This window comes from Dermacentor andersoni, chromosome 9 (genome assembly GCF_023375885.2).
Source record: "Dermacentor andersoni chromosome 9, qqDerAnde1_hic_scaffold, whole genome shotgun sequence".
NCBI classification, from domain to species: Eukaryota; Metazoa; Arthropoda; class Arachnida; order Ixodida; family Ixodidae; genus Dermacentor; species Dermacentor andersoni.
In genome coordinates, this window is record NC_092822.1 from 136,823,449 (window position 1) to 136,841,570 (window position 18,122).

At 49.4% G+C, this 18,122-nt stretch overlaps 1 protein-coding gene across 1 annotated transcript in view; it reads left to right on the plus strand.

The window, feature by feature from the left end:
• The window catches only part of egl (Egl_like_exo domain-containing protein), a 255,341-nt gene that overhangs the window by 117,053 nt on the left and 120,166 nt on the right, over positions 1-18,122 (plus strand). Inside the window, exon 4 of the mRNA XM_050177263.3 lies at positions 1,188-1,409. Coding sequence (XP_050033220.1) covers positions 1,188-1,409 — 222 coding nt within the window. The remainder of the gene's footprint in view (positions 1-1,187; positions 1,410-18,122) is intronic.

An 18,122-nucleotide genomic window follows, 5' to 3' on the forward strand; every position in this document is an offset into this window, starting at 1 on the left:
TACGGCTTGGTTGCGCACCCTCACACCGCTTCCCTTTCCCGCACACAACGCGATAAGATTTTACAGTCAAAAAGGGGAAAGGGTGTCAGGCGGCTGCTCTTTGACCGTGAGGCCTCCGCAAGTGTGACTGAACGAAGATGCATGTCTGTTTCTTTCTACGTCCTCGTTCAATCGGGCTCACACAGTATATCATTATTAATTTAGTTAGTAAACAAATGTTTACAAGTTTATATTGCCAATAAAACTACTATCCTTACTTCGTTTAACTATCTACTAATTTGCTATCGCAATCGGTGCTTTGCCTTTCGGGCAAAACTGCGTCTTTTTAATATAATTGCATTGTGTCTCTGTATGTTTCTGGAACGCTGAAATTCGTGACAGGGGCTGACAATTTTCTCTTTCGTAGAAAGGCCTTGTGCCACTGTGATCAAATGACAGCGTCGGCAATGACTTCATAGTCGAGTGCATCAAGCTGTCTGAGTTTTCAGAGAAACTTGCTGGGTGCAGCCACAGAGCGGTTAACACCAAGCACACACTCTATTGTGTCCTTCATTACACTATTAATAATTGATTGCTCTGTGCTGTGTGTACCTACTGTACCCAGAACTTTTTAAATGTTGGTGCTCATTCTATAGTGATAGTTCTCTCCGATCAAATAGTACATGTGATGGCAATAGTGTTGTGCATTCACAAATATATGTGAGCACCAGTAGTTAATCTAGGGTGTACATGCATAAATAATGGACACGCTTGACCTGTGGGCCTAGATTTGACAACCGTGCTTGCCATTAGCATTGTGATTTGAGTGTTGCTTGTGCTTCTAGGCCCTATAGAGAGTTGATTGATAACAGGTGATGGTGATGGCTTGTTTGTGGGCTAATTGGTATAGGGTCATTCTAAACACCTTGCAGTGTGAAAGGCGAGAGATGAGACAAGACGGCAACACACTTTTGACAACAGAGTCGTTGAACGTTAAGTGCTAGTCGTTTGTTGAGAAAAATTTATAGCAGTGCAGCACAGGCATCCTCTTCTCTCTCTGTCCCATGTTAGACCTTTCTAAATACAAAATAAATAGGTTCTTAACTCCCAGGTTTGGCAGTGTTATTATTCGTTTCTTTTATAAAATACTTTTTCGTTGTCACTAAAAAGTGGCAATATTTCAGCCAATCATTTGTTACTGTGTACAGATACAGGCCAGTGTGGTGACCCTGCTTGAGAGGACAGAACCTGTGGCAGCTACATCATCATCATCATCGCGTGGCAGCATCCAGCAGAGGCTCAAATCGCACATCCTCAAGGCAGTGGCTGACAACTCAGCCATGGACCACAAGATTGCCAGTGTGAACTCAGCTCGTGAGCAAGACCAGACCCTGGGTGACATGCTACGAGGAGTGCGCGTGATCACCAAGGTGTGTGCTTGCTTCCTTCTCACTTGACAACTGAAAGGCAGTGTGCATCTGTTATAACCTCGATAAAATGAAGTTGTAATTGCAGCGGAAAACTTGGTTAAATTGCAAATTTTGGTAATTCGAGGTTTTCAAGTTTTAGTACAAACAACTTCGCACAACTAGAGCATATCTGGTGAATAGTACTGTAAGCAACGAACGTGGCACCGCCACCACGAGGCCCCGTTTTTCTCATAAACCGAGGTGCCTCGAAGTCATTGAAAAGGCAGTCCCGAAAGCAGCGGGCTGCATGCCTGCAGCCTCGCCGCCACCCCCGGTTCGACCCCCTTCGTTGACCGCAGGCATGTCCCTCCGCCTCGAGCCCCGCGTCTTACGACCCTGGCGGTGTACAGTAGCCTGTGTCATTGAGAGAGTGAAATTGCGTTTCAAAGAGAAAGGTTGTGTGTCTGTTTGCTCCCCCAAATTCGCGAGGCACCCTTTTTGCATGGGAGCCGCTTGGGGCGAATGTACGCCTGTGCCTTACTTTGCTTCGCAGGTTTCCGGTCCACAGTGCCACATTGGCGGGCCACTGTTGACCAGAGCTAGTTTTCTAACCAAGCGCGTAGTTAGCTAGCTGAGTCTGCGGTAGGAAACTTTTTACAGTACGCACTTATAAAAAAATCACAAGAAGGTCAGGCCATAATAGGGCAGTTGTAAGCACCAGTGCATGCTATACAGATTGCGCCAAGAACAATGCACTGACATGGCTCACGATCTCCGAAATTTGCGTGTGTTGCATTGTGCAGCACAGTAAACTTGCCATGGAGAGACTACCTCCAAGATACGAAGTGTGGCCTCCGTAAGGATGTGCATGAGAAAGAGAGGGCAGATAGGCATGCATTGCCGAAAGTCAGACTAGGGACCATCACCCCTTTCCAAATTCCTCTCACCACCTCGTACCTATTGTAATTCCACAGTGCCCTATTTTTCAAATCCCTCTCACAGCTGCATTCCCGCTACCGTTAGTCATTACATATTTTTCATGTTCCAATAGATACTCAGCCCCACTGTTTGTCCACACACCAAGATATTTGTACTTATCCACTACCTCTAGCGTAACCTCCTGTATCCTATGCTCACCGCCTGGATTATCATTAAAAATCATGACTGTCAATTTTTCGTTACTAAACGTTAAACCTAACCTATCTCCCTCTTTACAGCACATGTTCATCAATGCCTGCAAATCTTCCTTGCGGTCTGCCATATGTACAATGTCGTCTGCATACAACAGTCTTGGTAATGACCGTTCTCGTTGCTTGAAAAAAGAAAGGTTGAAGCCAAGTCCACTCCTCTCAAATTCGGTCTCTAATCCTTCTAGATACAACGTGAACAACAAAGGTGACAGAGGTGACCCCTGCCTAAGCCCCCGCTGTATATCTATACAGCGGGTGCTCAGATACCTTTTTTTTCCATTTTATAAGCACCTTGCTACTTTTATAGACATCTTTTAAAACATTAGTTACTCCAGCTTCCACATTTAGTGTGCGCAGTATGTCCCACAAATCCTCTTGGATTAAATTGTCATAGGCTCCCTTGATATCCAGAAACGCTAGCCATAAGGACCTGTGTTCCTTTTCTGCTATTTCGATACATTGTGGTAATGAGAACAGATTGTTCTCTAACCTCTTTTGTTTCTTGGACCCATTTTGTAGTTCCCCCAGCACCTCCTTGTCCTCCACCCATGCCTGCAGTCTGCTCTTTACAATCTCCATCACCACCCAATAAACCACTGAACTGAAGTCATAACTGAAGTCACTGTTATGGGACTGTAGTTGTTTACGTCGGCTTTGTCCCGCTTTCAATTGTATATCATGTTCATCCTACTTAGCCTCCACCCATTGTGCTCTTTACCGTCCATTATCGTTTTGCTCACTACCTCTCTTAATGCTAGCTTAAATTTTGGGCCCAATGCCTTCATTAACATAATGGGGATGCCATCAAGTCCTGTCGACATGCTACTAGGAACCCTCATCTCCACCCTTTCCCGCTCGCCTTGTTCAAGGGGAGCCACTGCACTAGCTTTCATTGATTATGAGAAAGCGTTTGATTCAGTCGAAACCTCAGCAGTCATGGAGGCATTGCGGAATCAGGGTGTAGACGAGCCGTACGTAAAAATACTGAAAGATATCTATAGCGGCTCCACAGCCACTGTAGTCCTCCATAAAGAAAGCAACAAAATCCCTATAAAGAAAGGCGTCAGGCAGGGAGATACGATCTCTCCAATGCTATTCACAGCATGTTTACAGGAGGTATTCAGAGACCTGGATTGGGAAGGATTGGGGATAAGAGTAAATGGAGAATACCTTAGTAACTTGCGCTTCGCTGATGATATTGCCTTGCTTAGTAACTCAGGGGACCAACTGCAATGCATGCTCACTGACCTAGAGAGGCAGAGCAGAAGGGTGGGACTAAAAATTAATCTGCAGAAAACTAAAGTAATGTTTAACAGTCTCGGAAGGGAACAGCAGTTTACGATAGGTAGCGAGGCACTGGAAGTGGTAAGGGAATACATCTACTTAGGACAGGTAGTGACTGCTGATCCGGATCATGAGAGTGAAATAATCAGAAGAATAAGAATGGGCTGGGGTGCATTTGGCAGGCATTCTGAGATCATGAACAGCAGGTTGCCATTATCCCTCAAGAGAAAAGTTTATAACAGCTGTGTCTTACCAGTACTCACGTACGGGGCAGAAACCTGGAGGCTTACGAAAAGGGTTCTACTTAAATTGAGGACGACGCAATGGGCTATGGAAAGAAGAATGATAGGTGTAACATTAAGGGATAAGAAAAGAGCAGATTGGGTGAGGGAACAAACGCGCGTTAATGACATCTTAGTTGAAATCAAGAAAAAGAAATGGGCATGGGCAGGACATGTAATGAGGAGGGAAGATAACCGATGGTCATTAAGGGTTACGGACTGGATTCCGAGGGAAGGGAAGCGTAGCAGGGGGCGACAGAAAGTTAGGTGGGCAGATGAGATTAGGAAGTTTGGAGGGTCAACATGGCCACAATTAGCACATGACCGGGGCAGTTGGAGAAATATGGGAGAGGCCTTTGCCCTGCAGTGGGCGTAACCAGGCTGATGATGATGATGATGATGACTGCACTAGCTGGTCTAACCTCATCTGATAGAGCACATTCAACGTTTCATTGTTGTTTAAATTTTTCTCTCATCATTGTTCTTATATGTTCCATTGCCTGATGTCCTTCTAGCCAAACACTTTGAGCTGTGACTATAAGCTTCTGCTCTAGGCTAGTCTTATTAATCAAGGAATTGAGATGTTTCCAAAATTTCTTAGCTGCTTTTCTATCCTTTTTGTTTACTTCTGACGACCATTGGGCCCCCTTTCTTCTACTCTTCTTATTGATCAAATGGGATGCTTCCCTTCTACAGTTTAAGAAGTTATCCCATTTTCTGTCTACATTAGTTTCTTGTTCACACCTCTGCTTAGAATATCTGTGTTCTCTGGATGTTTCCTGACGTTTTTCTATGGCCTTCTTAACGTCCTCATCCCACCAGCTCTTGGGCTTCTGTCCTCATTTTTCTTTGGGCCTGACTCATACCTAAGCAAGCTCTTGCTCAAATAGCCCTGTTAAATTTGCGTATGTCTATTCTGTTTTAGTATCCTCGGAAGTAACTTCTTCAATTTGTTCTGTGGCTATTTCCAACTGCTTTACCGAATAAAAAATCCCGCCTGGTTGTTCATCTTGCCCCCTTCCTACTTTCGTTTCACTTCTAAAACTCAGCTTGATACGTTTGCCTGTTGAGTCTGTGTACCCATCCATATCTTATATGTGTGCATTCATATCTCCTAGCATAATTATCTCGCAGCCTCCTCCTAGCTCATTAATGTCACTTGCTATGCATTCTACCATCTTTTTGTTTTCCTCTTTGGCATTTGTTCCTGTCCACGGATATACAAACCCAAGAAGTGTCTGCTCCTTGACACTTTCCCTTTTAGCCATAAATGCTCCTTGCATTCATGTTTGACTCTTTGCCAGTTCATACATTTATGAATGAATGCCCAAATTCCGGCACCCTTTCTCTTGCCCTCTGTTCTAATGCAATATTCCCACGCATAGTTAGGATTACAGGGTGGTTTCTCCATGTCCCTAAGATGTGTCTCCACAAACCCGTATACGATAAGCTTCTCCAGTCTTAGCTTCTCCTCTGTCTCCTCCCGCTTCAGCCTATTCCTGCCATCTTGAATGTTAACATACCCTATGGCTGAATTACCTTGGCACTGGTGCTTATGTCTATTTATTCTTCTACGGACTCTATGTTTCCTGAATCTTGGGGCCTCTCTGGATCTGTCTTTGTCTACACTGGTGGCCTGAGGGCTCTGGGTCCGCACGAAACCGTTGCTTGGCGGCCTATCCTATGTGGGGTCTCTAACCCGTACTCTTAGGACAAAGGAACGACAACACAATAGTGCAAACAATTACAAGGGCATTTATTGCACCTTTCATAGATCAATGCCTGCTAGCCGAGTTGCTATCCACAAAACATGCCGATGGGCGCGCGACAAATCTAGAAGTCCGACTCACCGCGACCGGATAGCGAGCGAATATGTTCACCCCATGCTGGATCCCAACGCCTGGTCGTTCGCATGTACGGTCACGCGAACGGTGGCGCGTTCCAAGACGGCCACGCGAGACGTCTCGCAGAAGCATGGATCGGTGCACGCGCGGGACGTCCGCCGCGTTCGCCAGTCCTCCGCTCAAGAGCAAGCGCCTTTCTTTCCCGCGCCTAAGTAACCCCGTCTGTCGGCGGCGTTAGCAGCGCAACACTCACGCCATCTCTCGTACTGCGCCTCAACCACTCCAACCGCCGCGGGCGCCAGGCCACGCGAGCCGTGCGGGAAAACCAGCATATCAGGGGACGCATGAGAGTAGCGCATCCCCACATCCCCCCAACCTTAGATCACTACATATTCCGGCGAGACATGTCACACGCTCTAACATCAACGCGTGCTTCGCGAACAAGGTAGTACATGCAACATTGGCCGCGCCGAGGAAATGTCCACACGCTGTCCATAACATGCGAGCCGACATTGTCCCTAGGTACACCGCTGGCGTCCACTGGTCACAGCAGAAGCTTTGCAGACTCGATGGCACGATTCCAGGCCAGGACTGTGGAAACGACGACGCCGTAGTCAGTACGAGCAAGCGTCGCTCGCGCCGACGCGCCCTGCTGGCAAGAGCCGCCGTAGCTGTCGGTGACCGCCGGCTCTTTTGTCCGCCGCCGAGGGTTCTGAGCCGGATACAGGAGGCCGCCGAAGTCGCTGCGCCGAACTGGCCACAAGCATTACCATCACACGGGGTGGCTCGATCGTAGTCCGGAGCAGCAACGCAGACGATGTGCAGGTGACAGCAAGCCAGGGGTGACTCCAATCACGCTGCGTACACTCAACACACTCGGCAAACACTAAAGTAGTGCAAGGGAGAGGGATTCTGCATGCGCATCGCCCACGTGGTACGATGTTCAACTCGGCTAGCAAAAGATCGGGCAGCTACTCAGATGCTAAGTTCATGTGAACGAAGCTCGCTTCCTTGAGCTGAACGAGTAATTACAATTAGTGCGAGGCTAAATAGAATGAGGGAAGCAAATTGCAATGCCTCAATGCCACGGTCCACCAGGTTGTGTCCCTCCTCGTGTGACAGGCTGCTTCGTAAAGCCTTAGGCCTAAAGCGTCGCTACCCTGACAACAACCGGCATCCAAAAAACAACACCCAAAATGAGCGCAAAACAGGCAGCCGCGAGGAGACGTCAGTTCTGTGAGGTGGTCCTACTCCGCTCGGTGCACACAGCATCCGAGTTGACGGCGCCCACCGTCCCAGACGGTGTCCGAGTGCCCGGTGCCAGGCCGCAATACCAGTCAGCCCTTAGTGGCACCCGTGGCCCGCGGCCACCCGGCTCCCAGAGCCGCGACTTCATCAGAGTCAAAGAGATAGAAGAAGCTATTTACACAAGAAATTCGGACCACCCACGAGGCTTCCATACTCACTCGCTTCAGGCTTGACACTGCTCCGCCGGCGCTCAGCCTCGCTCTCCCAGGATGCAGACCACGTGGCTCTCGTACTGACGAATATCATTAAAAAAACACTTGCAAAAGGGCTTAGCATGTTGACAAGTTCAAACACACTACAGCCACCGTCGCCTCGCTCAAGAAAGCACACCGCCAACGCTAGCGATCAAAATCCACGCTAGCCCTACGCTTCGGTTCAAACAAAGGTCTCGAACGAAGCAAAACTGTTAAATCTATCGTCCAATGCCCCAAGAGGTCCACGTTGGGCAGTCAGATGTGGGCTTCTCCTCCGTGCTCTTGGGACAAAGGAACGACAACACAATAGTGCAAACAATTACAAGGGCATTTATTGCACCTTTCATAGATCAATGCCTGCTAGCCGAGTTGCTATCCACAAAACATGCCGATGGGCGTGCGACAAATCTAGAAGTCCGACTCACCGTGACCGGATAGCGAGCGAATATGTTCGCCCCATGCTGGTCCCAACGCCTGGTCGTTCGCATGTACGGTCACGCGAACGGTGGCGCGTTCCAAGACAGCTACGCGAGACGGTCTCGCAGAAGCATGGATCGGCGCACGCGAGCCATTGTCAGATGGGAAGAGGACTTGGCACCTTTGGCGGCGCCGCGTCCATGAGCTTTCGTGTACTCATCAACCCAGCATCATTCGATACATTGGCCCCGGCTCCCCCCCTCAACCAGGGTTGACTGGGCGGTGGGCTTTGGTTCGGGCCAACGGTCCTTCCCGGACAAGGGGGCTGTTGTGGTGCAGCAACACAGAGTTACTGCACTCAACACACGAACAGCCACGTCGGTCTTACAGGACTCAAGCCTGAATGACCCTCGGACTGCCTCGGCGCAAAAAAGACCAAGGCATACAACCATGGAGAGCACCAAAGCCGTCCGCGGAGCAGTGCGACCACCCAAAGGTGCGCCGCCACCGGTTCCAGCTCTGGGTTCCATTGAACCAAACAGAACCCCGTAGATCGACTGGCACACACGGCCGAGTCGAGTGACCTTAGGAGCATGCATCATAACTTAATGGATAGCTTTCCACCTGACTCATCAAAAATCACTGCAGGACGGGCCCACATTTCGAGAAACTTCTTCTCGCCCAAGCGGTGCCGCTCCCGGGTGAGATGGAACCAGACCTCTTTCCGTGCTTTCGCAGGCACTTTGTGAAGGCCCGGTGCCCTCCCACCGAAAACTGCCTCGCGGTGTGCCAACCAAACTTGGTAGGAGCACTCGGCGAGGAGAAGCACGAGCTGGTTGACCGCCTGATTAGGCAAAGGGTGCAAAAATCGAACTGTCTGATAAGGAATGCCTCGGAGATTAAAAAGACTAGCAATTCTACAGAGAAGAGCTGCAGGAAGCAAACACTGCATAAACGCATGAACCGAGTCCTCACGAGCGCCACAGAACGGGCACACTCCACTAACCGGGACGGCTGTGAAGGGCCTTAAGGCCAACGGTAGGCACCTTCGTGCCAGGCGATACATGAAAGTGGCTCGCCTAGCGTCGAGGAAACCGGCCGTGATGAGCTTCCAGTTTGGCCTGTGAATGGACAGGTCATACATTTGGCAATGCGGGGGAGGCCCGGGGTAAGGATGTCTACTAACTCTTGGAGTGGAGTTGAGACTACGTCGATGTCGGGGCGAACCGTGCGGAGGCTTACCAAAGAGTTGGCAGCTGCCGCATAAATGGTAGACGGGGTACCTGAGCGAGGAACACAGTGGCAAAATGTGCTCTGCGAAAACAAGCGGAGTCGGGTGCTAAGGAAAAACGAGGTAAAGCTTCGAGTCAGGACCATATCCGAGTTAAGAGCGAACCTGGGTCCATCTGACGTGTAGTGCAGCAGCCACGATGCCCAGGTCGGGAATTCCGAGTCCACCCTTATCCCTGGGCAACTTGAGCACCCGCCTAGCTACACAACCATTTTTACCCTTCCAAAGGAAGCAAAAGAGGACCCTCTGCAAGATAAGCTTGGTTCGGGTTGGAACAGGACACACACGCCACATACGTCAGGAACGAAAACAAAAGTGAGCGCAAGATTGTCGCTCGAGCAGTCAATGGGCATGACAACGCGCTGAACTCCTGAATTCTGGTTTCAAGCTTCTCCTTAGCCTGTTGCCAGTTTTCAGGAGACAGACCATCTGGTTCGAATTGGAAGCCTAGAATGCGCAGCCGCGTTTTTTTGGGGAGACCATGAACGGGCTGCGGACTGGACGGAGTGGAGTTCAAGTACATGGCTGCACTTTTCGACCTATTCAACCTTGCACCGCTCGCCCTGCAGTAACTGTCCATGACCTCCAAGACGCCGCAAGCTGATGCTTCGTCCGGGACGACAATGGACAAGTCATCCGCATAGGCAAAAAGTGCAACCGGAGGGAAACCTGGTGGGAGGAGGAACCTGCCAATTCTGCTGTCATAGGACAACCTCTGCAGAAGCGGTTCAAAAGCGAGTACATAGAGGGCAGGTGAGAGGGGGTCCCCCTGCCGTACACCACGTCCCACAATGAACGCCTCCGAGACGCGGTCCCGTATGACAACAGCAGAAGTCGGTCGAGAATACAAAGCTTGGACCATCTGCCGAAAACCCACACTAAAACCAGCCTCTTTCAAAACACGGAAAAGGTACCTATGGCTAATGATGTCGAAAGCCTTCTCCTGATCAAAGGAGCAAAGAATACCTGGAAGTTTCCTGGTGTTTGCCCACAGGAGAAGGCCCCTCACTGCTAAGCCGTGAAGCTGAGTAGAGCGCCCCTGGACACTACATGCCTGGTACGGACCCAAAACAGTGCTGAGCGCTGGTGTGAGTCGCGTACACAGGCACTTTGCTATGAGCTTATAATCACAGTTCAGAAGCGTGATTGGACGCCATGCTCTCAGATCGGAGCTCCTTGACTCATCCTTACAAAGGAGAGTGATTAGCCCTTCTCGTTGAGACGATGACAAAGTCCCTTCAGTGAGTAGCCTGTTCACCAGTGATGTGAACGGCTTCCCTAACACTGTCCAAAATTTAACATAAAATTCGACTGTACGACCATCGGATCCTGGACTGCGATTTCGACTCATAGACTTCAAGGCCGAAAATAGCTTGTCCTCATCTATGGCTGAGTCGCACACTTGCGGCGGCTCAGCTGGTAAAGCAAACGGAAAGACAGCTGGAGAGGCAACTGGTTCGGCATACAAGGACATGTAAAACTGCCTCGCCAGTGCAAGAGCTCCATCTGGTGAGTCGACTATGCTACCATCTCTTGGATCTATTAGGGAAGAGAGAGTTGTGACGCTATGACGTCACCGGCCTGTTGGAACGGGAAAGCGCCAACCGGAAGTAAGTTTACGAACAGCGGTTGTTGGGCACGTTTTATCAGTTGGTTACCGTATTTACACGACTGTAAGTCGACCACTTTTTAAAATTTGAGTCTGAAGTTGGAGGGTTCGACTTACAATCGAAACCCAAACATGGCCCCGCCAAAAATGCGAGACCAACGGGAGCTGCAACGTAGTTACAATTTTATGTTTGCTCTATGGCCCTACCCGTATCTTTTCGCTATCCTGCGAGTTTTACAATGCATGCAACACTCATGGGGGTGTCGATAGTTGATGGAAGGGCTGCTGTTCCCATTTGCGGCGGCACCCTCAGAACGGCGGCGCTTGGGGGGAGTATCGGTAGTTCATGGAAGACCAGACACCGCTCGCGGGTTTCTTTCTCTGTTGAAAGGCATTGGCACTGGTTTGACGGGTTCCACTTGACTGCCGGCTACGCGCTACTTCTATGCTTCCCTAGTCGTCGTGAGTGCTCTAGGCCCACTAATCGTTCGGCAATTGTTCACAGCAGCGTTCAAGAGGGCTGCCTTTATGCCGAAGAAACAAATCACAAACGGGTGGTGCGAGAGTGGCGACTGCAGTGAAGCGAAATTTTGATCTGTGACGGCAAGTGGGAAATTTCCCACGTGGCGAAGCCTGGACGCTTTCCGGAGCTGTAGGCTAAGCTTTCGGCGTACATCGCTGAAATGCGTGATCGGTCCCTGCCAGTCACGGAGGAAGGAAACTCAGGAGAGGCCCTGACGTCAGTCTTTGTGAAGCTAAAGTGAAGCCGGAAGTTGGCGTTGCTCCGCCTATGGGCGTCTTGCGCTGGAGGTTGAGGTATAGTAGCGGCGCCTGGTGGCGGCGCGGGGAACGACATCTGGGTCGTACCAGCTTGGGTCGTATTGAGCCCTGGCTGTGGTGAAGCACGTTTCTAGGCCGAGTTTTGCGTCGATTCGCACTTTTTTCTGCCCTGTTGCGAGTGCGAAAAGGCTCGTCACTTCTCACAGACCACGTCGACCACGCTGCGAGCTGGTCGCAGCCTATAGTTTAACGAAAACGGACTCTCCGTGTGCCGTGGGACGTAATGCTGGAAGCAGAAGGAATCGGCGATGCCGATCCGGAGGGACCTAGCTCAGCATCGAAAAAGCGTCACCGTCGATACTGCTGCGTCGTGGGCTGCCATGAACAAGAAGGCCTGAATCCCAACATCCGATTCTATCGTTTCCCTTCAAGGCCTCACGAAGCGGAGCGTCGGGCGCGCTGGATAATTAACTGCAGTTCGTCGCGCTGGGTAAGCGAAACTTCGCGCCATGCTGACTGCTTCAGCTGTCTTGAAGCTTGCTTGATTATAGATCTGCGTTCTAAAATTCGGTCTTTTGCCCCTACAGTCCCGACGGCAGACCGACATATAGCAGCAGGCATGGCTGGTGATTCACGATTCGAAACCCGGCCACAGCGACAATTAACAATTCGACCAGTGCGAAGTGGTGAAGTGCCCAGGTGTGTGCAAATGACCACAAATGGCCGGGCTGATTCGGTGACAATTCACTACCCCACTACGAGTAGCACAGGTTAGAGAGTTAAATGTGCTCATACTTGACCTCAAGCCAGCATGTTGAGGCAGCACAGCAAGATAGTATTGATTACAGCAGATCGATGTTCTAGCATTGTCATTAAAAGCTACATCAAGCAAGCAGCACACGAGCTCACGCTGCAGTGCGATTCGCACGTACGTGCGAGCTCACATGCATTGCCTCAGTTATTACCAGTTACTAAAAGGGACAGATGGACGCTACTACAACGCAGGCATAACTACTTGTTTAGCAGCATGCAGTCAACAAAGATTGCAGGAGACCCGCCGTTTCGTGGCATGTCGAAAGACCGCTGCCGTCGCGGCGCGTACGATCGTGCGCTCGAGCAGTTCGTACGTCGTGGCATGGTGAAGGACCGCTGCCGTCGCGGCGCGTACCGTCGTGTGCTCGAGAAGTTCCGTACACATGATGTCTGCTTATCGCTGCTGTGGATTCATTTATAGCAAGCATTTCCTCGCGTTTGAGCGCCTGAATCTAGCAGCGTGCAAACCTTACCTGAAGTTCCACTTCGTACGCGACTTGCTTCACTTGCGATCGACACCGCGCTAAAACTTCGCCGCTTAATTCTTGAACGGCATACACGTATTCGGCACTGCATCATTTCTTGCCTTTACGCAGCGTGCCACCCCTGAAAAAATCTTTGTCGCCCGATATTCGCTGCAGGCCGTGATAAAACACAACCGAAAGTGGCGGGTCCATATTGTAAATGTGCTTTCCGAAGCAGACGACCGAGCTTGGTACGACCCATTTTAGGACAGAGGGCGCTTTTTAGCACCTTTTTCGCAGCGCCCCCTGGGCAATGCAAGAGCCCCATGGGGCCAGCTCTCCTCTCTTTTTTACATTTCTCTCGAAACCACGGCACGCTGCGCCCAACCAGGCTGCTCGGACGCGCGCGCTCCGCAGCAATACTAAACAATCGTTAGCACGTTAGCATGATTCCGCCAAAGAGGGCAAAATTTCCCGTGGATATTCCTTCGTCCGTTGCCATTGCCGTGGCTTGGTACATTGCGTACAGCGTTGCATGCGCGTTAAATTTCACGAACTTTAGTTCCTCCTGTCCCACCTGGCCACAGCAACATACGGTAGAGCACGGTCCAGATAACGCAGCGCAACAAAACACGGAGACCAACGCGAACCTGCCCGCACGGCGCCTTTGCCACGGTACGATGCCTACGGAGCAACACGTGTACGCGCACAGAACAAAAACAAAGCCGCCATTGTGGCCCGAAAGGCGTGGCCACACGGAGGAAGGAAACTCAGAAGAGGCCCTGACGTCACTCTTTATGAAGCGAAAGTGAAGCCGGAAGTTGGCGTTGCTCCGCCAATCGGGCCAGCTCTCCTCTCTTGTTTACATTTCTCGCGAAACCGCGCTGCGCGCAACCGTGCTGCTCGGACCCGCGCGCTCCGCAGCAATACTAAACAATCGTTAGCACGTTGGCATGATTTAGCCAAAGAGGGCAAAATTTCCCGCGGATATTCCTTTGTCCATTGCCGTGGCGCGGTACATTGCGTACAGCGTTGCAAGCGCGTTCACGAACTTTAGTTCCTCCTGTCCCAACTGGCCGCAGCAACATCCGGCAGAGCATGGTCCAGATAACGCAGCGCAACAAAACACGAAGACCAACTCAAACCTGCCCACACGGCGCCTTTGCCATGGTACGAAACCTACGGAGAAACACGTGTGAGCGCACAGAACAATAACAAAGCCGCCATTGTGGCCCGAAAGGCAGGGCCACTACAGCAAAGAAATAAAAAAAACAGCAGAACAAAGGAGAACCTATACGTCATTTCCTCCACACTTTTCTCCTAGCACGCGGAGGGGTAGGGCCTCTCCTCAGTTTCCTTCCTCCAAGCGTGGCCACTACAGCAAAGACATTAGAAAATAGCAAAAAAAGGAGAACCTGCTAGGTCATTTTCTCCACACTTCTCTCCTAGCGCGCGGAGGGGGTAGGGCCTCTCCTCAGTTTCCTTCCTCCATGCTGCCAGTGAAGTGTGACATGGTCATGAAACCAAGCCCGGACCTTCGCCTTAATTTTAAGGCCCTGCTCCGCTGCGCGTACAATGACGGTGACGAAAGTATGGCGTACACAACAGATGTCGTTGACTCGTGGCAGCTGCTCTGCGATCAGGGAGGTGCCCCAAGCGACGTGACACTCGAAAACTGTCTTCAGTGATGCTTGCGCTGTGACAACTGAACAGCTGGACGATGACGCAAAAATCCAGAGCGTCACAGATACAGAAAAGCAGGACGACGACTCGGATGAAGAACTCCAGGCAGCAAGCAGCATAGCTACAAGTCATGTAGCAAGTCATGGATGCGCTGGATCTCTTGCGCACGTATGCGGGCGCACACTTGCAAGAGCAAGCCTTAGCAGCCCTGTCAACCTACGAGCGCCTTATAACCCCGACGCTTATTAAAAAGCGGAAGATGAAGCTGACGAAGTTCTTCGCTTCCATCTGAGTTGCATAGAATTGCTCTGCGCGAAGTTAAATAAAATATTCCAGCGTTCATGAATCAACGTCGTCATTGCTTTACTGAGCGCGGTATCATCCGATGGCTGCGAGCGTTAAGTGTTCTAATGGTAAGTGGTGGCCTCATGGATCCACCAAGCTAATACTACTACCAATTTTCTTCGAAAGAATATTCAAGTTAATAGCTCTGGTATGTGCACAATTTTTTTTTCGTTGCGCCACGGGTTGCCATGTCTTCGTGAAAGGAATTTTTTTTTTTTTTTTAGTGATGACAAATCATGATGATGATGGCACTGATGGCCACGTCTAGTGGCAGCGATGAGCACTAGGCGCGGCGCTTGCTGCAGACCTGCTCTTCACCGTACGCGTAATAATCACGCTCTTGGTTGTGTTATTAGTTCTGAGGTTTATTGGTTAGCTTTGTAATTTTGCTATCTACAAGGTTCCATACGCCAGGAATGTTCCAAGAACCTGCATCTTAATTTGGACTGCTGAAACATGCGAACCTCGACTTAACGAAACTCGCGATTTAACGAAATTTCCGGCTGCAAATTGGACTTCGTTATATCGACGTTCGACTGTATATTCAAGCAAACATTTATTAACAATTCCTTGAAAAAATTAATTTAAAAATGTGTGACGCAAACAAGAACGCTGTAATAACATTGATGCTGCTTTGCACCAAGGGAACATAATATTTAGAAATATGCATTTTTAACAAAAAGGCTATATACAACATTCCTGCAAATACATGTTTTCTATATTTAGGAGTTCTGTATATAGAAAGTAAAATGTTAGGCCAAGTGGCTGTCGTGCTCGTGTGGAGGCTCTTATGATCTGCTGTGCAGCACTGCGTGGCGCAATAATAGTATGATGCTCAGGTCCGCACCCTGCCACCCTCCCACGTAAAACTCCGCTGCCATATGAGGTTGTACCTCATAGGGAAAAAGCTAGGAATGGCAGGAGCGGAGTTAAAGCACTGGGTTGATACAGAAATCATGAGCGAACGTGACCAGCGCGCCCAACATAGGGAGATGCGAAAGTGCAGGCAGAACAAGAGCAGCTACGATTAGAAGTAGAAGACAGAGTGCTAAAGCTCAAGATCGAGCTCCAGGAAAAGACTGCTGGCGCACAAAGCGCGCTGAGTGACAGAACTACGGCACAGTTGGTTATCAGGGTGGCTCCTGAGCTATTCAGTCTCCATAAGTTGATCCCCCTGTTTAACGAAGCCCGGGATGCTTTAGATGCCTACTTGCAACGTTTTGAGTGTGTGGCAACAAGTCATGAATGGCCCTGTGCAAAATGGGCACTCTTCCTCAGCCTCTGCCTGACAGAAGCGTTGACGGTCACAGGACGGCTTGATTCGAATGCAGCCCTAGACTACGTCCAGCTGAAGGCTATCCTTCTTCAGCGGTTACGGTGCACCGCTGAGGGATACCGAGAAAAGTGTCGAAACACAAGCCTCGAAGACAGTGAGACTGGCCTGCAGTGTGCAGGTAGAATATCGGGCTACTTTGACCACTGGCTTGAAATGTCCCATATTGAGAGGACCTTCGACTCCCTCAGGGACACTATGATTGCTGAACAGTTCTTGAGCAGATGTTCTGCGTCGCTGCAAATGTTCTTGAAAGAAAGGAATTGTAAGACCCTTGCTACATTGTCGAAGAATGCTGATTGTTTTATAGAGGCACAAAACCTGACCAATCTAGGTAGAGAGAAGTTCTCCAAAAAGTTCGTGTTAGACTCTGCTCGCAGGACTGAACCTCCAATGGTGATGCTGCGCACAACAATTCGGTGTTTATTTTGTGATAAAGCAGGACATTGAGCTTTGGAGTGCTGGTCCTGGACTAAAGAGAACCCTGCTGGTCGCGGATGGTCCGGCAAAAAGGGACAAGGAGGTAAAGCATCAAGAAGGAAAAATCAAGGACAAGCTTCGTGTACTCTGGCTCCGTCGTAAGCGAAAAAACCAACAGAAGAGGATGGAGGATTCGTTGTGCTTCAAGGTGGCGAATCGGTCCCAATAGTTAACATGACGTTAATACAAGGCTCCAAATGTGACGGGAAATCTACCAGTGGGAAGAGGCTTCCTCGAATCACAGCCGGTGTCTGTCTTACAAGACACTGGCTGCAATACCGTGTTCGTGCTACTCTCTTTGGTACCTGAGGACAAAATAACAGGAACAAAAAGCGCAGTGTTCTTGCTGGACCGCACAATTCGCTACTTACCGGAGGCGATAGTATGCTTAGACAGTCCATTCATTTATTTATTTATTTATTTATTCGTTTACCTCACAGGCTCCCAAAGGAGTATTGCGTGAGGGGAGGATACAGGGAATTAGCAAAAAAGAAAGGAGTAAAAAGAAATTAGACATTGTTATCGAGTAAACATGAAAGAACAAATATCTAAAAATATAAGTAACGCGATAAATGAAACAAACGACTGTGTGAAGTAACAAAAAGGAGTACCAAGAAATTATACAAATGGTAGCAGGTGAAGTTGAAAGAACAAGTCTGTAATAGTGTTAAAGCAATTCAAAACAAACATTCAAACAAAATAAAAAGAAAAACCTATACAACTTCGCTACAAGTATTTACTTAGGTGCGCAGTATGGTTTAGTTGTGACGAATTATGGAAATAATATGCATAAGCGTGCTTTGAAGGATACTGGGTCAAGAATGTCAACTATGTCGTTTGGTAGGTTATTCCAATGTTGAACGGCATGTGGTAACGCGGAAGAATTGAAAGCATTTGTTCGGCCAAAGATACGCTGGAAACTGAGATGATTATGCAAACGCCGAGATGTACGAGATGGACGACTGAGCGGTAGAGTGGACGGGCGCGTGCTATGGATTATCTTGTGAAATAGACAAAGCAATCCTATGGTTCTTCGTGATTCAAAAGATGAGAGAGATAAAGATGACTTAATGCTAGTCACGCTAGAGTCGCAGTGATAATCTCTGACAATGAAGCGGGCGGCGCGGTTTTGGACCTATTCCAGAGATGCGATTAAGTAAGCTTGGCGAGGTGACCAGATAGGGGCTGCGAATTCCAGTTGTGGCCTTACAAAAGTCTGATAAGCGATTTGTCTGGTGAGGACAGGAGCATCACGAAGGTTGCGTTTAAGATAGCCGAGCATACGTGAAGCTTTAGCAGTTATTTTTTCGATGTGCGCAGACCATGACAGGTTAGGTGTAAGGAGAATGACGAGGTACTTGTATGAGTTGGTGCGTGTGATGGGGTTGTTATCAAGTGAGTAATCAAAAGCGGAAAAT